The sequence below is a fragment of the Pocillopora verrucosa genome, chromosome 2, assembly GCF_036669915.1.
Source record: "Pocillopora verrucosa isolate sample1 chromosome 2, ASM3666991v2, whole genome shotgun sequence".
Classification (NCBI taxonomy): domain Eukaryota; kingdom Metazoa; phylum Cnidaria; class Anthozoa; order Scleractinia; family Pocilloporidae; genus Pocillopora; species Pocillopora verrucosa.
The window spans coordinates 4,294,176-4,317,279 of record NC_089313.1 but is presented as its reverse complement, the minus strand read 5'-3'; the positions used below and the strand labels follow the sequence as shown (position 1 = coordinate 4,317,279).

The 23,104-nt window shown below is 37.3% G+C and overlaps 2 protein-coding genes, 1 long non-coding RNA gene and 1 pseudogene across 3 annotated transcripts in view; 1 reads left to right on the top strand and 3 right to left on the bottom strand.

The window, feature by feature from the left end:
• The window catches only part of LOC131792717 (uncharacterized), a 93,015-nt gene extending 88,712 nt beyond the window's left edge, over window positions 1–4,303 (bottom strand). The window contains exons 1-6 of the mRNA XM_066162338.1: window positions 4,171–4,303; window positions 3,601–3,678; window positions 2,862–3,131; window positions 2,105–2,347; window positions 1,139–1,178; window positions 502–974 (exon numbers count right to left, since the gene is read on the bottom strand). Coding sequence (XP_066018435.1) covers window positions 502–974; window positions 1,139–1,178; window positions 2,105–2,347; window positions 2,862–3,131; window positions 3,601–3,678; window positions 4,171–4,303 — 1,237 coding nt within the window. The remainder of the gene's footprint in view (window positions 1–501; window positions 975–1,138; window positions 1,179–2,104; window positions 2,348–2,861; window positions 3,132–3,600; window positions 3,679–4,170) is intronic.
• Window positions 4,304–7,048: 2,745 nt separating this feature from the next.
• Window positions 7,049–9,888, bottom strand: LOC131792735 (vitrin-like). Its single transcript, XM_059110146.2, has 7 exons — window positions 9,639–9,888; window positions 9,329–9,352; window positions 9,042–9,237; window positions 8,408–8,578; window positions 7,945–8,144; window positions 7,409–7,477; window positions 7,049–7,142 (listed from the first exon to the last, which is right to left on the bottom strand). The coding sequence occupies exons 1-7, from the start codon at window positions 9,886–9,888 to the stop codon at window positions 7,138–7,140; spliced, it is 915 nt and encodes a 304-aa protein (XP_058966129.2). The 3' UTR covers window positions 7,049–7,137.
• Window positions 9,889–12,341: 2,453 nt separating this feature from the next.
• On the top strand, window positions 12,342–13,028 carry LOC131792719 (uncharacterized; annotated as a pseudogene).
• Window positions 13,029–13,370: 342 nt separating this feature from the next.
• LOC136279118 (uncharacterized) lies at window positions 13,371–22,723 on the bottom strand. The gene is made up of 3 exons (XR_010716731.1): window positions 22,578–22,723; window positions 15,068–15,190; window positions 13,371–13,779 (listed from the first exon to the last, which is right to left on the bottom strand). It is a non-coding gene; the product is annotated as an uncharacterized lncRNA (long non-coding RNA).
• Window positions 22,724–23,104: the final 381 nt, after the last annotated feature.

The window sequence follows — 23,104 nt, the reverse complement described above, 5'->3', positions numbered from 1 at the left end:
TGTTGTTTACAGAGCAGAAGAGGCAAAAAATGCGCGACACGAGCGTGACAGTCAGCCGTTACGCACGAAACGTATACTATGTATGTGACATATAGTATACCGTGTAATCCTAGGCATCGTTTGCTTCTGCTGGGTTATTTCATAAATTAAAATATCGAAAGAAGGATAAAACAAAAACTGACATCATGAAAGAAATTCTTGCCAAATGATCTGCCACTATTGAATCTAATTTAACAGAAAAACGAAAAATCATCCTTCACTCACGGCACATAATTGTTCCTCTTGTAGTTTACCACATTTACTTATAGATCTTAAATAAGTTAGCAAGCCCCTATTGTTAGCGCAGTATGGCAGAACGAACGTTTTTTCTCCCGCTAGCCCTTTGCAGAAACTTCTGCTGGCTCTTTTTTTCCGAAGGCCCCATTCTTTCCCTAAGGCAAAGAAACACTCGTGCCCAAGCGCTAATAACAAGGGTGTGCTCGCAGGTGCTTCAGTACTCACGGCAAACTGGGCATCTTCCTCTGAACGGCGTAACAAGTTTCGGTCTCGGCGGGCTTACGTTGAAAACTTCTGTTTGAGAGGGAATGTCCTCATCTATGGCATCGTTACTCTCTTCGTCGACAGCTGCTTCTGTTTTGTTCGCTGCTGGAATTTCTTTCAGCAAAGCTTGCTTGTCTGCTTCGTTCTCTGCTACAACGGCGTCTTCTTCTACTTCATCTTTAAAAGGCTTCAAGTCTGGTTTTCTCGCGCTGTCGATGGATTCTTTCGACCGCTCCGCCCAGGGGTTGATCTCTGAGGAATCGTTCACTTCAGCTTTGTGCGCAGTGGGTGAAGTCGTTAGATGCACCGCTTGTGTAACTGCAGCTGTCGGAGGTGCTGTGGGAGTAGGATTTGCTTGAGCGATGCTTTCCTTAGAAATACCGCCCTCTGTTTCGTCGCTCTTCTTAGGAATGGAAGTGTTGGTATTCAAATACCTATCGCAACAAGAAGAATTTTTGTAAATCGACGAGATCCAAAGAGTAGCATAAAAAAAAAAAAACATGACTTTTCTTTGTGCTTTAACACGTTTTCTTTTTAATCCCTCCCTAACCTTGTTAGTACTGACAAGTGAGGATATCTTTATGGAAAAAATACTCACTGGTAAACTTCATTACCCCAAGGCCCTCCTTCTCCATCAGCTAAAGGAAGAAAAATGAAGAAGTTTACTAATTAGCGAAAACAACAGAGGCAGACCGACCAAGACTTGTGACAAGTGATCATCAAGAAATGAATGTTAAATGCCATCTGCAAACAGCAGGGAAAAAAAAACAAAACGAAAAAGACTTATAATGGAGACAATAGCAATAATAATAATAATAATAATAATACTAATAATAATAATAATAATAATAATAATAAAAACAATAATATTAATAATTATAAGAGAAATCAACAGAAATTAAAAAGACCCCCAATATTTTCTCTTGGAGTAATAAAAACAACAATGAAAGTAAAGCGACGACAAGGGAATTAAGTTTTATCTACACTTCGATCAACTAGCATAAGCGTTTATTCAGTGGATTTCTGATGGTATACAGATTACCTAATAATGCACGTTTTGGTATCGGTCTTTGTTTCTGATCTATTTGAGAACAGACGCTCGGCTGAGGTCTTATATTTGCTAAGCCAAGGCCTTAGAAGAGTTTTAAGGATCTGTCTAGTAGGAAAATAAAGATAAGCCAAGGCAGAAATATTGTTGACGACAAAAAAAAAAAGAAAAAAAAACTGTCCTCTAACAAAGTAGGGCTCGTAGGCAATTTTGTACTTTTTCTCCCTCCTTTCCCCTCTTTCTGTTCATTTTTACGTCAAAATGTCATAGGTTTAGCTCGTGTGCCATGATTTTGAGGTTTGAACAGTCGCTTGATGTCATCTGAGATTTATGGCCAAGAGAGTATCAGTTGATATTCTTCTGTTATAACTGAATTGCCGCATTGCTGGGCGATGAGAGTCTGGTCTGAATGAGATAAATCAATTTGAATTGATCTTGATTTAATTTGGTATTTTGTTGCATCTATCATAATTGCAGATTACCTTATTTATCTTGGTAGCAAAATTTTATCCTCACCTTTGCAGGAATCACTGACACCATATTTCATAAACGTCTTATCAGCATCTTTGCCAGAGAAACACTGCCCTCCATTTTGAAGAGAGAAAATGATAAAGCTGTTGTCCAGTGCAGCCTCGGCACATTTCATGAGCGCGTTGGTTCTCTTTTTGTAGTCAGGTTCAAACAGCATGGCATGTTTCTTTTCCATTAAGGGAATAGCCCTGTCCCAGGTATCCTTCCAGCAACCGAGACTTTTAAAACCTGGGTTACGAAATGAAGCAAATCAATAGAGGAACAAATGATAAGAAAATTTTTATCCTTATTTTTTCGACGACGGAAAGCTTTTACGAGCTGTCACGCAACACATAGTTGTGTATCAAATTCTGCTAATTTTATTTTCGGTGCATTAAGTCTCAGTTTCTTTGTTGGTATTGTGTTTAATTGTTTGTGTATGTGTTTGTGTTTAGAGTTGTACAGTTATCTTTTCTGCGTCTCGTGCAAGTTTGGACCCGGTTGTTTTTTGAACAAGCAACGAGTGTTTGCTGCCCTGTATCTCTTTTAGGCCACACTATTTTCTTGATCAGCTCAGAAGTACTGTTAAAATTCGAACAGCACAAATGAAATGGTTTTTTCAAACAGGTACAATTTTGGCAAGTCTGTTTTAATTTTCGGCCAACCAAAAAACGTGTTACAAATCGCAGATATCTTGAATAGAAACATTACGTCGAAAACCTTAACAACATGCACAGCAATAACAACATCCATGTGCTCTTACTTCTTCCTCTGATGTGATACACTTGATCTCTGTTGGGTTGTAATTCCAGCTTTTCCTTATCTTTCTTAGAGTGTTTAGCATGCAGTGGAATTTGCGGCTGTGTTGGCTTTGCTAGTTGATCCTGAAATGGAACAGATAACACTGACGCTGGTTGAGGTGGGGCTGTTGGCTCCTGAATACCACCTGGTACCATGTTGAATGATAGCCCTGCATCCAGCTGAGGGGCGTTGGATATCTCCGGCATCTCCCTTGGCGGACAGGGCGGTTTGTCTGCGGAAAAATAAAGTATGTCAGTTATCTTAAGGAATAAGGAAGTATGTTGAGCATATGTCATAAGTGAGAGTCAAGGAAAACTCTGAGTAAATAAGGGAAATTTGAGGCAATTTGCATCCGATTTGGTCCAAAAGAAATTCTTGAGATGGAAGTAATAACTAAGTGTTCAAGTTACTTGGCCCATAATCGTAGACGGTATGTGTAACCCTCAACAGAAAGTCGTTCATCGATTTGTATGCTTATAAGGTTCATAAACAAATTACGCCGTATAGGCGGCGTAATTTATCTCGCGCTCACACATACAGGTACTCATAAAGTTACACAGTTAACATTAAATGTCATTTAGTTATCAGAGCTGCTTCGTTTATTTGTCAGGAAGATGCATAATTCGATGAGGAACAGTAACTTAAGGGAATAGTTTTCATTTTTAGGCAAAAAAAAAAAAACAAAACAAAACAAAGCACACCTGTACAAAAAGTGTTGATTGGACAGCAAGGGAGACCATCCGCGCCATAGGGAATTGCAACATTTGGATAACTATAAGCTGTAACAAGAACTATATCGTTAACGCAGCATAGTAACAACTATATGGAAATTAACACCATTACAGTATGTTTTATGCAAAGAGTGTCGATTTTGTTACGTAACTACATTTCTTGGGTGATGCAACGTTCTGCTGAAGTTATCAATGTATCTTTCAATCAATCAATCTATCAGTTAATCAGTTTATTACAGTCAAAGTGTAGATGAGATTACTTTTCGTTTCTGAGACAGAGGGTCATGTATAAAATGCTTTACAATACGCAAGGTAAAGAAACCAATTACAGTAACCTATCACTGAGGGAAAATGAAATATGCTCAAAATGAAAGTATATGAATTCATAGGTTTACAATGTATCTGCTTTTAATTACACCTTTGGCATCACTCACGGTCAATTTTTTAAAAAAGCCAAAATAAAAAACTGTGAAAAGGCATTTGCTCAGTGTTAGGTGTTTACCAAAAGCTTATGGGTGGGTTTATAGGTGGTGTACTTACCTATATTTTGACGTTTTTCATTCGTTACATTTTTCCTTTCTTGATTTAAGGTAGATGTGTTATTTTTCTTGGCAGGCACATGGCTAGCAACTAGCAGGAACAGGATAGCTCTTAACAGCGAAGAGCTGAGCATCCTCGCCTGTCGGTAAATATTTGGCAGGATCTTTTCAAATAATGCAATAATACAGCAGATTTCCGTATTCATTTATTAAACCAGAGAACAACTTTTTGATTCTGTTAAAAAAGCTTAGAAAAGCTTGGTTGATCTGGAAGTACGGTCATCAAGAATAAGAGAACACTTCTCCCCTTCGTTAAAGTATGACTTGTTTGTTGTAAATTTTTTTCAAACTTTCTTCTGACTGAAATGCTGGTTTTAAGGGTCAGTAGCCTCCAGAAAGTTACCATGCTTTTCTGTGAAGCATGGATTAATAGTTAGGTCGATTTAAGTGACTTCGTATGAAAAGAATGTTATAAAAAATAGTGTTTTGTCTGCGAATAGGCCAGCTTTGATAAATCTTAGTCTGGTCATGGTTGCGATAGCCTTAGCTACATTTGAATTTAAAGTAAAAATTGAAAAAGATGATAGTTTTCCCACAATGACCAAGCAGCGAATATTTCCGTAAGACGGTTATTTTAAAAATTATTTCAGGTCAAGAACTAGAATTCTCTATTTCACTAATTTAAGCGGTTGGATTTAAATTGAAACAACAAAAATAACTTGGACCTCAGCAAGTAACATAGAAGATCATTGAATGCTCTTTTGCTAAATATCGCAAATCCTAATCAGTGGTATAAAATTAACTGAATTATCAAAACTTCATTCTTTTGATCAGATTTCAGAAAAATTGAAATAAGCTTTTGGGTGGAAGTAAACTTCTTACTTGTAACGAGTGAAGTTTGCAACTGAATATAATTATCAAAAACAATAAAGTTGTTAAAAGAATCTTATTAAGATGTTACTCAAAATCGATAGGAAGAAAACAAGACGAAATTGTCGCTGAAACCTATTTGTTATCCTCAGTTCTTAATTGCTACTTTCAATCGAATTACTTTATAGGGTAGCCTTTGATTTTATTACCATTCGATTAATTTTTAAAAACTCGACTAATACAAAATCGTAAGATTAACCTTTTTCCCCTTTGAGCGTGCGAATAAAAGATAAACTCTTAAGCGATGTGAACTGGAGAAGCATCTCTATGATTAGTCACCATGAGAATAAAAATGTTGTCTAGTCACTCTAAAATTTCATGGAAGATATCCGCATCCAGCGGACATCTTAACTAAAGCTAAACATTTGCATGAAATTCGTGAACCAAACCTTTTTAGTTATTGGAATCTTTCATTTCTAGTGTCTCAAGGATCAGAAGATCAAGCAAACTCACCTCGTCTCAACTGCTTACCGTTCGTAATCCTAATCCATCTCTCTGGGGAAGAGAGAGAAAAAAAAAAGCAATTTCGTATAAACAAAGGAGACGTCCTCCTTCTTATTTATGAAAGAGCGGTTTTTCACAATTTATCGCTCAATATCTACTAAGCGCGCAGTACCTGGTACTTGCTCAAAACTATCTCACGAAAGGTCGGTTATGATAAACAACCAGCTAAGTTTAGTCCAAACAAACTATTTATTTTTTTCTTTTTTGCGAAAAGAAAAATAAACGTTTGCAAACGTGGTGATCCATATTTTTACGAAAGCTACAAAATAACAATCAACACAGAAGGTGAAAAATTCTCGCTTAAAACAATTGCAAGCTGCCATCTTTGCGTCAGCGATGGTTTTCTTAGGTGTAACTGTTTGTTCTTTTGTTCCCCATGTTATGGTGTTTGTGAGCGTAAACAAGCAGACACGTTTAGAGTGAAGGGCGGGTAACCGTTTGAAATGTCTTAAGTCTCTTTATCAGTAAAAAGAAAGAGAGCAATTTTGGCCCCCTCCTGGAAGAATATTCGAGAATCTTCTGATTCAGTTATCGCCTAAACAAGATCGTAGTATTCAATCGAAAGATGTCTCGTTATTCAAACGCACTTAACCGTGGATCATGGGCTCTCTGCTGAAAATTCCCTGTTTCTGAGGGTAGAAAATTGCTATGACTCGTGTTAAATGAGGCACATATTCCTCAATTTGCATTTCTCATAATTTCAGTACAGCTCTAAGAATTCAATTTATGTATTTTAATTGGTTAAAAGTTTAAAGAAGACCAGGCAGTCAGACTCTTGACTTTTAAAGACCCATTTAATATCACCATACTGCCTTATATTATCATCATGAATCGATTGATAACGGCTTATAGGCTACACTAAAACAATTTAAAGAGTCTTCATCTCGCGATGCACCCTCTAGCGGAATGCGTATGATGCTGTTGAATATGACGTCCACATGTCTTTTTTTTTTTTTCAAGTCTCCACTAAGAGACTTGAAGCCTATGATAAAAGCTCGAAAATTATATTCACTTCCAACCACCCACTACGTCATTTTGTAACTTGAGTTTCATGATAAACCACTTTAATAAAGCCGAGCATGCTGCCTTATTTGTCTCAAATTCTATATAGCAACGAGACTGGTGAACAGCTGTTTGTTTTGAGCGCGAAAACGACAGTGTATGCATCATTCTCGCAGCTGTTCGTTCAATTGGACTGTATGCGTCGTTTGTAGGAATATTTATACGCCTGTAATTTCCTCGCTCTTGCATGACGAAGTGAAAAGCTATGGAGAAGTTATGCAGGGGACTTTCTATAATCGTAGATCGCTCATAACATTATCTCAGCTCATCTTCTGTTCACATATTCATCTTTCGTTTTAACTTTGTTTTAATAGGTAAAACACGATAAATAAAAAGCGCCAAATTAAACGTAATTATTTTACTTTTATTACAACTTTGGGTGTCGGAAAAATGCTATCATCTTCATTTGAATAACGGAGCTTTACGAATCATTAGGGCCACCATCATCCTTTGATTTTACCTGACTGGAGTTTCAAACTGTGAAATTGAAAAAAAGTCAAAATTATTTAAGTATATACCAAAACAATTTTGACAAAAAAACGTAAACGTATTGTCACGAAAAATGATCAATCGAACAAAGATATCGATCAGATGTTAATTCTTAATTGTATAAATGAGGAACATGATCGGCGACAACCAGGTAAATTTTAAAATCAAACCCAAACGAAAGTTACGTAACTGATCCGACTAAGAATTCACTTACTTCTCTTGGAATTTCATTTAGTTAATATATGGTTACTCACTGGGCTTTTTCCTTCCCTTGTTGCAGAGGCACTGTTTGTGTCCAGGTTTCTTTAAGAAACCACCAACACCTTTAAAAATGAAGGAGGAGATAGAAATAAGCTAAGAAATTAAAGATTGAAAATTGGAAGGGTGAAAACACTTCACTTCACCAGATGACATCAAGTGTACGTGTGACCATAAAGTCTTTCTTTCATCTTCATCAAGTACTTTTATCGAAAAGGAATACAGTGGAACAAAAAAAAAGAACAGCTTTAAGAAGTTTATGTAAGAAAATACATTTAAAAGGTGTCGTGTTAAACATAACCCTTTTTTTAATTCACAGCTCAAGGAGTCGCTAAAACATGCGTGTTTCTGCAATTCTATTGACTCTCAACCCAAAGAACCGATCAGCTTTCAACGTCTCCTTACAATTAGGGATATTTCACTTTGTCAAATTGTCCTGAATGGCCAACAAAGGGATATATGGTGATTAGGAGGATTAAGTTCCAGATCTTTGAAGTGAAAGGCTTAAGTATCCGGTGTTTTTGCCACTCACCATAGCACACACTTTTCACCAGATCATCTCTGATATACTGTAACTTGTTAAACGGACCAATGAAAACATTTTCACCGACAGGCCTAGAGGACATTGCTTCTAGTTGTTTGATACTAAAGTGGTATCCAACTCCCACGCCGTAGATTCGTACACCACATTGTTTGATTTTGTATGCAGGTTGGGTGACGTCGTCAGTTGACCTGTGGTGTCATAATGTTTTCTTTTAGTGTTTCGTCTTTCAAGATGCAAGCACGGAATTTCAGACCTCACTTATGGTCGTGATAAAAAATTTTTTCAAGCTTTTTCAAGTTGAGAACAGTTTAAAAAATTTGAAAATTACAGGCTTACTAAACTAGTGTGAACAGGGAATATGGAAGCGATCTTCGCAGTAATTAACACTACTTTAGCAGTAGTGAAAATAAAACCAGATGTGTAGTCCAGAACAAAAAAACTGATATGATACCTTCCATCCGTAATAACAATAAGAACTTTAGGGATTTCCTTGCGGGAGTTGCATTTCTTGTTGAACAAATAGTAATCTGCCATACTAAGTGCATAACCAGTATTTGAACTTGTTAATTTTTGTGTAGAGGCTTTTCTCAGTGCATGAACCAAAACAGATTTCTTCTGCTCGCTGAAAGAAAAGCGGGAAAAAGTAAAGTTTACCATAATCATAGAGCGAAATGATGAAATCAAAAAACCTTTGAAAGTTTAAGGGACGATCTTTTTATTTATACTCAGAGTTTAGGAAGCCTTAGTAGAGGAAGGAAGGATAGATTTTCCAGTAGATTCACTTAAGGATTCTGGGGTAGTCTAGTCTGGCATCGGACGGACATTTGAGGCAACTGAGTTCCCTCGTTATCAACAATCATTAACAATATTTAAGTTCACATTTGGACATCTCTTCACCCATTTTCACTTCTGGCCATAATTTGTATGAATGTTATCTTAGTGATAACTCAAGGGTCATCTTTCAATTGCGATTTTTGCATTACATTTGAGCAGTAATTATCAAGATAGCCTAAATGAAAATATGAGCTAAAGAACGGATAAAAGTCATGTACATTTATCAAGCAGAGAAGAAAACAAGGGAACACCTTTCAAAATCAAAAACCAGATCAGTTTTGACGCCGTATGTGACCACGCCAACTCGTGTCTTTCGTCTTGAAATTGAAAATTTCCTGATTGTAATTTCTACAAAGTCGAGAATCTTTTTGAAGTTTCCTTTTCCGTGTTTTTCCACGCTGGCCGATGCCTCAATCACAAATCCTAAGTCCATGTGAGCATAACAAACTGCAAAAAGAATTGTATCGGCACAGCGTGAGAAGCGATTTAAGTCAAATAAGCTTTAATAATAACTTAATAACAAGCTATTTCTACTTACATGGACCAGGCTTTCTCAGCAATGCTGCAAATGAAAAATATCGCATTAATTAATCAATCGATCAATTAATCGATTAATCGATCAATCAGCCAGTCAGTCAATCGATCAGACAGACAGACAGACCGTCGTGGAGTCGACCGATCCATATGTCGGTAGGTCGGTCAGTCAGATGCCGAGGCTAGTCAGCGTTCAATCAGTCGGTCTGTCGATTAGTAGTTCACTACTAACTAAAGAGGCTACGAAACCATCCTTTACCAGACTAAATGGGACTGTGGAAAGCGTCATACAATACAAAAAGGCCAAGACTTACGGCATGGCAGACACCCAGGAGGCTTTGCAGGCTGACCATCAAGGAAGAAGTAGTTATGTTTGATCAGTCTTGAATCCCGAGGATGCTTTTTCAAATATTGAGTCACTTCGCCTTGAACACTGTCAGAGCTCTGCGAGGAACCATTGAGGAAATAATGGTTCCGCTTTTCATACGTTTTCGCCTTTCCAAAGCTGTAACCGGAAATAGCTCTAAATAGAAGCAGAATCGCGAGGTGCAAATAAGTTAACATGGTCCTCTAAGATGATTAAAAATTTCTCGAGATAGTACTCGAAATTCAGAACGTTCTATTTTTTTGTTTAGCCCTGCCTACAATTTTCCACTGACCACGCTATGATACAATAAACCGCCGGTTCGCAACCAGCCTAAATAAGCTGTTTTGACATTTCTAAACCAACGATTGCTCCTAAAGGCTTAATACACCCGTCAAATTATGATAAACAATTTTAATTGAATTTTAAAGTTTGGTACGGCACTTAACAGGTCAGCCATGTTCACAAGATCGAAATGCTAAACGAGAAAAAAAAATGTGGAACAATTGTTGAAGTGTTTGATACTCTCAGTTCGCGATTGTGGAGACTATTTCAAAATAAAGTAAAAAAAAAAAAAACTTTTTCTTTGGATTTGACCTTTTCCCACTGACCCCGATCGGTTCTGACTTACGTCGGTTTATTCAGAATTCAACAGTTTTGCCCGAAAAAAAAAATTGCAGACCAACAATTTACGTCTAGAGTTGACACTGCAGGTATAACTCAACGTTTATGAAGCACAAATATGATAACCGGCAACATAGGTGTTGCTGTTATGGAAAGCCAGTTCATTCATTGGGGGTATAAGTTTGAAACATTTGACAAGTTATTTTTTGATTCCTGTTGTTTTGAATCTTGCTAGTATTACTTTCTTACAGCTTTCTTTGCCACTAACAAAAGGCGGGCCACAGTTAGAATGGTTTTTTAGCTAACTAATAAAAAATCATGACTGTGAATATACGAAAGTAATCTATGATTACTGTGGATGAAGAAGTGAATGTGAGAGTGATCTTCGCAGTAATGAACACCACTTTAACAAATAGGGCCTGAAAAAAAATTCAGTCCTGTACGGGACTTTTTTCAGGCCTTATTTCCACCGCTGCTTAAGTAACATTCATTAGTGCGAAGATCGCTCTTATATTCACCTAATAAAATTATATAAAGGCTAACTGCAGGGTACACTCATTTATCATTCTTAACAAGGGGATTAGGAGGTCTGAGTTAAAAATTTTATGAAGTTCGTGGATGATTAGTTCGAAATGAAAAGAAAAGTAGCCTATGTTTACAAGATTCTTCCCTGTAATTACACCATTTCTTTCCATGACGCGTGTCGATTTCATAATAAACAAATTTTAATTTAAATTTCATCATAACTCGTGTCCTTATCAGGTTTGTATCCATTCAAATCCGACATGTTATGTATAACTAACTTGCCATTAGAACAGGTTATTGTCCGAGCCTGCATTGTTTTGAATCTATAATGTTAATTATTGACTGAGGTTTCAAACTGTTCACAAGCGTTCTTTATCGAAGGTCAAGGCCATACACAGCGTTTTAAAGGTTTTTGGAGACAAAGTTTCGGTGATTAAACAACTATAGCTTCCAGCAAACTTTCGGAAAATTAAAAAAGAATGGAATTGGTACCGGTCATTCCGCCATTTGTGTCTGTGAACCTAGTCAGCTCAGTCGGCAAAGCATCAGACTTAAAATCTGAGGGTCACGGGCGCATTTTTCTTCTCCTTTTCGTTTAGGGCAGTTGCGACCAGAGTAAACGGTGCTATAAAACATATTTTTGCCTCTTCCTCTTCTAGGTTTATCAACTGTGGCGGTTTTAAATAAGTTTAAATTTTAATATACCAGTGCTCATTCTTCAAAATGTTCTGGCTCTTGTATGATATTATGTGAATAATATATAGACTTAGCCAAGCTCGCTCGCACGTCTCAACGACTTGCCCCGGCCAGGACTAGAACCCGGGTTGTCCGACTCGGAGCCCAGTGCACTGACCACTGGACTACTGGACAAAGCCGTGGCGTTGGCGTACCCGCGGTACAGTTGACCACGCATGTTAAAAGTGGCACCTTGTACGGTCATACGTTCGTACGGTCGTACGGTCGTACATCCAAATTTTTTCGGAAAATGGGTTACTACTGTTTTGTATAATTATGGGGCTATGCTCTGCGAGCTCTGCTATAAATTATCTCAGAATATTTCTGACTATCTGTGGGTCCATGCTGTTACTGTGTTCAATCAACACTATCATTCGAATCAAAATGTATGTATAAATTTCAAAAAAGATTTACTTTATACTTCTCCCGGCGGGGAATCGAACCCCGATTTCCCCCGTGACAGGCGGAGACACTCACCGCCATACTACCGAGGAGCCCCCTTACCACATTGGGTAAAGACAATAACAGTAAAAAAAACCATTCTACAATCCCATGCTGCCCAGAAAAGATCGATGTGGAAAAACCCAACTAGCACAATTCAATAACTTCTCAAATATATTATTAATAATATTAATTATGGCTGAAATAATGCAAATCTATATGTTCCTTTCTTGCTGTGGTCGCTTAGGAACAAATTTTAGACGCAAAACGGATAGGGGAGGTTCTGTTATAGTGTTGAAATAAATGCCCTTTCTTCAACTGTTCACCTTTTCCTGAGCCGATTGCTCTTTACCCACTCAGTGCCAAATATCAAGCGAGAGATGTGATTGGTGGAAATATACCTGGAATACTTAACAATGTTGTCCCTGCCCCTGGACCTTTTAATAAGAGCGAAAATTCTCTTTCGTTATTGGGAACTCCGAACAGCTACATCAAGTTCCCAAACGACGGAAAATTGGAGACAAATACTTCCTTCTCTTTACTGGTGTGGATTTTACCAATTCATCGAGGACTAATATTGGGCTACAGAACTGATGGATGGGGCGTGGCCTTCTGAATGATTGGACCTGGGAAACTTTTTATCTGTTTTGTTGCTCGTAGGAAAAAAGGAGCATATAAATTACTCGTTATGGAAAGCTCGCACAACAAACCAAACAAGTAGAATTTCGTCGATGCAATTTAACGTCAGAATACTGGACGGACAAGTTTATGGATGAATGGAAAACTAGAGGATGTTAGATTTATTGGCGATATTACGTTGGACAATAATTATTCTGTAAGAATGGGAGTGAGTATTGAGGATGAACTTAACTTTCGTGGTCGTATATCATGCATGCAAGTTTATGACGTGGCTCTACTGCCCGAACAAATCAACAGTGCAAAATGGAAGTGTAGATCTTTTCAAAGACTTTTTAAGGGGAAAATCAGTAAGAACCGGCCACGCGACGAGCTTTAGAATTGTTTTTTTTTTGTCCCTTTGATCAGAAATTTTTTTGAGAAGTGAGAATTGTCCAGAAGTTATGGAAATTGCTTCACGTTTTATATGCATGACCAAATAAAGATATGAGCAAACACGCCATTCAGTTCAGTGGCCATTGAAACCTCTCCTCGCGTTCTTGTAACATTTTGCGTGGTCTGTTACGCCGGAAACCAATGGAGGGTGTGTCCTATTGTTTAAATAAGCACTTAACTGGAATAAAACCAAATTGACGCTGCATATTATTTTTTTGGGCGTCATACTTGAGGAAGTCCTTATGAAGGTATTCTCTGGTCTATCGGAAATAGTAGACATACTAACTTTGAGAGGACTTTACTTTCCTTTATTTCTTTACTGATACTAAGAAATTTGAGACGTACATTTGCATACCTTTATCATAAATACAAAATGCATAAATAGCGCTTACAATGAATTATCGGTTTTATCAGTTTGCTTAATATTCAGGCCCGAATACGTACGCAGATACTGTTTGAGTGACGTTACAGTTAAGGTCCTCTGTTTGGCCAGGTTACTGAGTAAGGTAACCAGTTTGCTCGATGTCCCTAGTAAGTGGAACACTTCGTTTCTTTTTGTATGAACTAGAAAAAGCCATGCCACACACGTCACCATAGCAGGCCAGCCGTTTGCCCTCACACAGATCACCCGGATCACAGAGCGCACAAGGCGTTCCCAGCAAGTCACATCCAGAAGCTCGCTTGGCAAACTTGCGCTGAAACATAGAGAAGGAAGAATTGATTTGAGTGAAGTTTGTAAAGATTCCATGGTGGCTATCACTGCTCTGCCAGTTAAAGAGAAAACACTGATATGACTATTGAAAATGTAGCGTAGAAGTACGAAACCTCAGGGTATGTGAAAATATGAAACTGGCAGAGCAATTATTTAAAACATTTGGAGAATTCCTAACTCAACATTAGCTCTTCGCACTGCATACCGGTGAAATGTCGAAATGTTTTTTGTTGTTGAGAAAGTCGGAACTGTTTTTTCGTCTCAGCCACAAGATCCGTTCGATTACACGTGCTTCTAAGTATTTTGGCAATATCCTAGCCGATACTTACCTTAGCCACAACTCATTTTGAATGCATTGTATTTTGTCCCGCTTCGAGCAGAGACGACAGTGCGTTTGAAGTTTGTAAGTCTGTGATAAAACTTATTTTGCAGAAAACCACATGATTCTCGTTCGCAATTGAAAATGAGAAAAGTTTAGAGCTAGGAGGAAATGTTTTAACAACTAGAATTGGCGATGAAACACAATGAAGGCCAAGCAGGACACGCGGAAAGGGCGAAACTTGAAGAAAAACACGCATAAAACGGGTGTTTCACAGGATGTGAAACACCCGTTTGAAGTGGTGATGAAACAGAAAATTTAATGATTCGAGAAAGATCCAACGATCCTACGCATAATCGTTATCCAGCGGATTAGCGTTAACAAAACGTAATGCTCTAATCTGATGAAAAACGCTATCAATCCCTCGAACATGCTAAGCTTGGTGCTTTTGTGCGGAAATTGCCTAAAGGCAGAAGCATCAGCCCTAATGCCTGTTCTATTCCCGAATTAGTTTGTTTGAGCTGTAAGAAGACTTGCTGGGATCCAGTCACCTATAAGTCTAAGTCTAGTCCAGTGAGTATCGTTCATGCAGCTAACACTTACTTTTAGTTCCTGATCTTAAGTTGTCTGTACTATTTTTGACTACTTCGCAGTTTGTAGTTGTTCCCTGTATTAGCTCGACCCGGTTACATAAATTTACAAGTCCAATAAATTCATTCTTTAGCTGCTGAGAAAATCTTTCGCCTAATTTTCCAAATAATTAATGTTTGGTATTATGTTTTCCGTCCCATCGTTTACATTCGCAAAGTTAAAATGTTTCATTTCAGAAAGAAAGAACCGCAATTTTTAACAGAGAAATGAGCCTTTTTTTTCTTAAATCTTTGTGACTAAAGCTTCCACGGAATAAACTCGAGACGGTTACCAAAAACATTCTAGCGTTTGCAGTACTTACCATTTCGCTGTAATCTCTGAACATGTTCCTCGCCATCAGTTCTTCGATTGAAAAAGCCAAAAGGAGGCAGACAATCACTATCATTTTCCTTGCCATGATTTGGCTGAACGATGATGTAGAAAACTGCAAACATCCACCACGAGAACAGAAAAATTCAGAGACGAAATGAGTATGAAGCACACATCCAATAGAACTTACGATAGAAGCAGTAGCTCATTATATTTCATTTTAACTAAGCTCCTTTGTTCTCTTAATCTAAATCTTGCTGTCAGTCAAAAGAACAATTCCTTCCCCGGTTAACACTAGAAAATTGAATGCGCACGAAACCGCAAGTTTGAGGTGAAAGGAAACATGATCGGAAAGTGCGTCAAAGAAAGTCAAAACAATGAAATGAGGCCGAAAATAGACTCAAGTGTGTCTCAAAGGAAGCGATTTTTGTAAAGGCAGCATTATTAGGTTACAATGACCAATATTTTCAATGTGAGTTTGTTATGATGTTTTTACTTTCTTCCAACAGTTTAATGCAAATTTGACCAGCGATGAGTGAGTACCTTTCGGTGATATCTTACCAAGCTTAAGAAGAAAAAATGAGAGAAAAATTTCATAAAAGTGTGTAAAGGAGAGGGAAGAAGGCATTAAGAAAACTTTGGCAACCTTCAAATCAATTAAAATTGACACGTATTTCACCATCCCTTGTGAAATCGATCATCAGGCAGGTCAATTATAACGATATAGTTTCATTTTTGAAAAGGTGATTCGTCAATATCAGCCTGGGAAACTCAACATGCGGCTATAATTTGTGAGAATAATTCAAAATTATTTCTATGACATGGCAAGAATGAAAAGCAGGAAACCAATTTAAGTTTACCTTTCGGGCTTGGACCTATATCAATTAGACGTGCAAGTCTAGTGGTGTTCTCAATTTAGTTAATGTAACCTCCCAACGTCTTTGCATTTGTGTAGTTTAATTTTCCTGATAGACGAATCGAAGTTAATACTTCTAGTGAATACCTATCAATAAATAAATTATTTGCATTTACATTTAGTTGTAGTCTAGTTTGCCATTTATAAGACGAATGAAACATGAAAACCTAGTAAAATAAACCACATTTGTAAAGGAAAATATTTTTGTTCGAAATAGCACGTTGTACCTTTGCTGTAACATGCAACACGATCGAATATTTTAATATTGACTTTGGTAAGAGGATGAAATTTCGTGCTTGGTCATTGTTACATGTTAACTTTTTCAAGTGTCAGCTGAAGTGTTCTTAAAATTTGCGACGCAGCTAGACAGCATGTGTCTGGCTGTAATCGAATTTATTGACTTGAACGAGGTTCCCTCATCCTCCACCTCTAATGCAAATGATTGTATAATCTCTTCAACTGAATGTGGACAACAAGCCTTTATAATATTCCATATCCTCGTGACCAAACTGCAAATTATTACCAAACATCCATAAAAATAAGGGAAAGTGACAATCCAAAATATCAGATATTGTTATTTAGAGTTTGTCATTCCCTAGCCTATTATGAAAGTTGTTTTTCGTAATCCTTTTTAAAAATTGATTTACGCAAGTTTGTTTGGACTTTCCAATATTGGTCTATGGTACAGTCGCCACTTTAAGTATCTTTAATAATCATCAAGTTCTGAATAAATGGCAACCTAAATTTTAAAATGCGGCATTCTCTTCGCAAGTGAGAACAGCCCTTTTGTCAATATCAGTATCACAGAGAGAATTATTTTCAAACATAATGTTTTTTTTGGTCCTAAGAAGATCGAATGATCACAGAGTGCCCTTGATCCTTCTTGGTTGCTTACGGCTCGATCAAATTTATTTTAAGGCTTACATACCATAGTAAGCTATAAAGAGTTTAATGACCGCCATAGGTCGAGCCAGTCGGTTCTTAATCGATAGAGTTTCTTATGATAGAGTTTCTTATGACTTTCGAAGTTACTCGAATAAAATCAGAAACTAGCGGTATTTTTAATACAACCTCAGTTCTTTGTCGCTGCTGTTAACATATTGATTTGTGGGCGTGAGATGATGACACGTTCACACTTCATTATGATGTTTATCAGAGAGGTTAAAAGTTCACTGAGTTGTACAACAGAAACAGGGACGCAAGTAATTCAACTACGACCCACTCGAACGTCACCCCGTTCATGATAAGCCTTCCTTATGCGGTCACATACCTTTTTTTTGCGCGCAGGCCTGTCACCCAGGTGTTTCCGCATTTTAGAACTATACGTACGTAAGATCATGCAACATCTCATACATCTCATGATCAGATGTTAGCCAATAAGATTTCACAGTCCTGTGTGCTCCTTTAATGTTTTGTTATGGAGTCATGGTATTTTTGAGATACAGAGGTTGGAAATTTTAAACTGCAAAACTAGTCAATGTCCCACAAAAAAACAAAAAAAAAATTGAAATTGCAGGTCGCGAGGTGACTGTTTACAAAGTCACAACCAGTTAAAATGATGACTAAATGATATCATTGCCGAAATTCCAATTTCCGTCTCGGTCAGTCTCACAGGAAACGAAATATGGAAAAAACTAGAATTTGCTATGGAGCATCCTTGGGGGTGGTTATTAAATGATCATCGTTTAGTGAACAGAAAGGCTTGAAACAAATGTTTGGTCTTTGTGTGGGTGTAAGTCATCCGTTTCCGTGACATTGCTTTTGTTTTCATATGTATAATGCAGTATTGTCTACCAGGATCCAGTTGTTCAGAGGGCCGATAACGCTATCTATCTAACGGGTTCATCGCTATCCAGTGTATCCAGACGCTGTCTCTCTCAGAGCGATCCGGTGCGTTTCGGGTCGAAAAATCGATGATCCCAGGAATCTTTCCTTGTGTAAAAGTAATCGAAACCGCCTCGGTTTTTTCAAATATTGCAAAATAATTTTTTTTCTGCGCGAAGTTCGCTTCAGCGCTCAAACGTCCGTTTTCAATAACACCGAGTGTCAAAAAAAAGCACAAATTGCCGAGCTCGAGTTTTCACAATATTCTAGTTTGAGGATTTTGTTTTGTTTCGCATATTTAGATCAACCCTTTATAAGAACAAAGCACATTAGTTTTGTGTTTTTAACGGTTTTTTTCCACTAAAATTTTTTTTTAATAACATTCTAATTGTGCATTCTTGATGCCTCACGACGTGACATTTCCTAGTATAAGTGGGACATACTATGCATTTGATTATATTTCATTAAGATTTTTCATATCACTCAAAGTTCTTGGATCAGGTTATACCTGTCTTAAAATTGCTTTAGGGCCTGCCTAAAATTAAAATGGGGATCGAGCAGTTATGAATTAACGAAATTAGGCGGAGAAGTAAATTAATTTGTACAGATGATCACTTCTTATGCCGATGAAAGCTATCGTTGACTTAAAGATTTTCTAAGTGGCCTCTATAGGCCTATCGTTTTCGACGTGGTTATTGATAGAGAGGCTGGGGGACTTTATATTATGAAAATGAAAATTTCATTCAGCCGATGGTCTCTTAATTGTCATACGTTATTATCAAGATGTGGTGTCACTGATTTTCTCACATCAAGCCTTAAAGGGCATGTAAACCCAAAAATACATGTTTTTCTTATACTATGTAAAAAGTGGCGTAGAAAACGAATTTGAAATTAGTTTTGTCCAATTCGACTTATTTTAGGAGAAAATCGGCATTTTCAACTGAAATTCCATTTCCGGTAAAAACAATAGCGAGAAGTCGTGACGTAAGCGGTGGAACCAAAATATTGCGCAACACATATTCCCCAGTAGAACTGGTATGGGAGTTCGTGTAAGTAGCGGTAGTTCTGAAGATGTTTTTTCAGAAGATAACGACTCGAATGTCTTAAGCTTAGTAAATGACAGCGCTGGGGATAATCCAGAATCTTCAGGAGAGTCTGGGCCACGTCCTTAACAATATGAGCCGCGTAGGGTTCACCGAAGCGATCCGCACGAAGACAGTACAGAACATGTCGACAGCGATGCGACCGTCTCGGAAACTCAGACTGGTATTTAATTTACTTTGTGATTTATTTGTATTTAACATGAAAATGCAATAAAGCGAGGGTACAATCAAAAGGAATCCAACGAATTTTTTTAAACTTGAGCTTCTGAGAGTGTTTTATATAAAATTATCAAAGGTGCGAGTGTGGAACTTGTCAACCAATGCCGACAACTCATGAAAGTGATTGTTGTACGGAAATCGGGCAATTGTGGCAAAATGGCCTGAAACCCAGATAAGTTGTATCACTGAGCATCCAGGTTTTCAGTCAATTTGCCTTGATTTCTGGGTGCTGGAGACGGCCAATTACGCGTACAGGCAGCAGCAAAGCACAGATAATCACACCGGAAACGACTAAGCTAATATTTTCTGTTTCATCTGTTTTGTTACATTTTGAGATCGATTTACTTGAGTTGTTTCTGCCATTGATTTAATAATACAGTACTAGAGCTAGTTGTTTTTCGCTTCTTTCCTGGCAGGAAATTTCGCTAAATTGCCTACAGATAGCTTGTTCGTTGGTGTTGGGGATATCTCGGCAAACACTTTAGGGTCGCTGTGCTATCTTGTGCGGTAAACAATATCCTTCATCTCAGAAGCATTTCCATCGATAAACAAGTTGTATCATGTACATTTCCTTTTGTGGCCTTCATAATTATCCCACCCTGTTTGTGTTTGCTTCGATTTGAAATATTGAAAAGATAGTTTTGCAAGCTGAAATCAGGATCTTTTAAGTTGTACTCAAAATGATGAATTTTGTCCTACTGACCTTTGAATGTATTTTCACTGCTGTGAAAACCGTGACACAAATTCTTCTGCTGTTTCTCTGCAGGGTTTCTCAAAGGAAGCACCAAGCGGGGCTGGCTTGGATTTTCTTATAGAACATAAGGGTTGATTATGGGATCCTGCATAGAATTCTTTGTATCGAACCGACAAAATTCCGGATCACGTTATTACACACTGATATCAACGAATTCTCTTTCTTTGATACGTGTTTCGAATTCAGGCGAAGGTTCAGACATGTCAGTGTCTTTTACGGGCTCAGCGCTGGCTCCCGAACAACTGGCTTCCCTATAATCTTTCATTAAATGAGAAAAAAGATGTTTTTAGAGAACCAATAGCTTTTGTTGTTTAATTAACGAAACGTTTTCGTGTAAATCGATTTTGTTCTTTCTCTGTTGACCTCTAACTTTTGAAGAGCTCAACTTCTTTCTCAGTTCGGTCGGCCACTTTCGAATCCTCGTCGTCTGCCGACTGTATGGGTCGTTTTTATACTTCCGAATAATTTGCTTCTGGTGAGGCCTGAATCGTCGGTACAGCATCAGGAAGAAAAATGACTGCTACAAACAACAGAACGTTCGAACGGCTCGACGAAATCGGCTATTTCACTTGAACAAATTTCACAAATTGTCGCTTCAAATTTGCGTCATTTGGAAATATTTGCATTGTATGCCCAGTTTTGTTTGAATCAGTACAAAACTGGACGACACAACGCTTTACCATTACGAAAAAATTGAATATATTGAAGCAAAATGTAAGTAAAAAAATCATGACGAGACCAGCAAACAACGGCTGTAGAAAAGACTCCTTCGTGCCTCACGCGATTATAAAACGAGACTTTGGAGGGTCCACCCGTGACGTCACAGGAAAGATGGCGCCATTCAAGATGGCGAATGTTTCGAATTTGGAAGAGCTTTTACAAAGTGAAAATGGACTTTTGAGAATAAACGAATGGTACCTTTGGTGTACTTGATATATTTACTAAACATCTATGTGAAAAGAAAATGAACGTTTTTTGGGTTTACATGCCCTTTAAATCTGCCAAAGTATTATAAACAATTAAAAACTGTTCACCATGTTGGACGAAGCAAGGACAACAACTTTTGTACGACGTGAGCCGTGCCACGCTCCGAATGATCTTTGATACATCATTGGCTCTCACCAATCACAGAGCCGGTATGTACCTTACTGTATAACGATTAAAAGTATAAGGATAAAGTAGCAAAGAGAGGAGTGTATTCACGCAGTTCTACCTCTCTGTCGTTAGATGGCTCACTCAGTTCACTCAGGAGATACACTTGAAAAAAGTCATTTGCATTTCATCATCACATATATTCGAAGAAATTAATGAATTGTGGAAATGAAATTTCCCACAATATTCAAACAAATTTTCACCACAAATTTCACATATATTCTAAGCAATTACATTCATTGGCAAAGGACCACTGATATGAATCAATTGTACTAGTTCCTGGATCAAATTGACATCGTGAAACGGTATACATCGTTTAAAATCGCGGCGTTTAGTAGAAATTCAATATAAGCAATGGAGAAATAATCCTTGACTCGTTCGTTTACTTGTCTTTGTTTTACCGAAAAAGATGGATTTATGAAAAAGTTCAGCTCCAGACAACCAAAATGTAAACAGGCCGCCATATGGTTTTGGATACATTTTAATGGTAATTTAAAATTTTTCTCTGCGTAAACTTAGTCCTAAAACATCCGCTGTTTTGTCTTTTTTTAGCTGAGCTAAATTACATATACATGTATAGTTAACAGCACACAATTTTACGGCTCCTTCTTAGGTTTCGGTGATTCTGAGATATCTTCACATGAACATCTATATATTTTCACACAGCGAAGAACTGTCAATCGAAGTACTTGCAACATCTATTTTGGCAAAGAAAACAAATATCGAAATGTGTAATAGCTTAGCCTGCGTGGCTCATATTAATAGTATGAATCAAAATAGCATAAAAAAGGTGCTCCAGGGTTCAGATGACTCTCCAAGGCTTATACCAAATTTACACTTCGTCCAAGAAGTGATAGCCAATTTTATGAATCAAATACGTCTTATCGCGTCATAGCAGTGTACCTTGCTGCAATTTGTCAATCATTAATATTATGACTGGCATATTACAGCCATAGGATTATGGTGTAAGAAGAGAAATTTGAAAATTTTTCAAAGGAGCATTATTCAGTGAAAAAATTAAGCTCTTTACTTTCTTTGAGCTTTTCGTTATTTAACCTTAGTACAAGATATTTTTGCCTGATACGTATTATGCAAAATAAAATGTCATGGTAATATCAAGACCTTAAAAAAAAATATTTGGATATAGATTATGACCAAATAAAATAACTTGTAATTTTTCTTTTCTTCTTCTTTTTTGTTATTTTTTCATTATCCTCCAATTTGAGCTGTTATTAATAATTTTTTCACCTCATCTTTGTGGCCTAGAGCCACAGAGATGAGGTGAATATATATATGACAGTTATTTTATGAAAAATTTAAAGATTTTCGTTTTTTCATTCTGACCATCAAATCCCATTGTGAATTAAATTAATAACGCTGCGATAAAACACTTCTTAGCTGAACTAACTGATTCTATCGTTGGTTAAAGCACACTTCTAAAAGCTTGTTTATGTGAAAGTTAACTCGCTTCATAAAGACTACGCGTATCAACTCTCCGTTCGTACACTTCTAACAAACTTGCTTTAACACTTACCTTTCGAGAGGTCAGGAGTGAGATAGAGCGAAGACGTATTAATTTACCCTTTTTCGCGAGCTGTAGGCTAGTTATATAGCGTCTCAAACGTGTGATTGTAATAACGCAAGTTATTTATAAACTTTGAGCGTTAAAAGCGACAAATGAAATATTACTAGTTTTAATTACTTTACCGGAAAAAATGGATCTTGGACGCTTCCGCGAAGCTTTGCCACTCAATCAATGTTAGCGAATGTTTTATAAGTTAGTGCGGGAGGCTTCATTTCGTATTGTAAACAGAAAAAAAACTGAATGCTTCACAAATCCTGGACGAGTTCATTCTTTTCTCGAGCTAAATTAACAAAAGGGAAAAAAAAAACACTGTTTGGTTGGAACTTAACGGATACAATTCTCGTCTGCCTTTATATTTAAGAAACTTGGATTTCAAAAGGTTTTCGAAAATGAGAATGATATATGACAGTTACACCACCATTTTTTATCCTTTGAGATCTCATTAAAATAAACGTATCCTAAAATTAAAAGATATT

What these genes read in the sequence shown, in the direction of transcription:
- LOC131792735 (XM_059110146.2), bottom strand. Translation starts at nt 9,888, where the DNA reads ATGTTAACTTATTTGCACCTCGCGATTCTGCTTCTATTTAGAGCTATT. An exon ending in GCTGAGAAAGCCTGGTCCAT is followed by an intron (nt 9,238 to 9,328) that starts GTAAGTAGAAAT and finishes TTCTTTTTGCAG; the next exon opens with TTTGTTATGCTCACATGGAC. An exon ending in GGTGAAAAGTGTGTGCTATG is followed by an intron (nt 7,478 to 7,944) that starts GTGAGTGGCAAA and finishes TCATTTTTAAAG; the next exon opens with GTGTTGGTGGTTTCTTAAAG.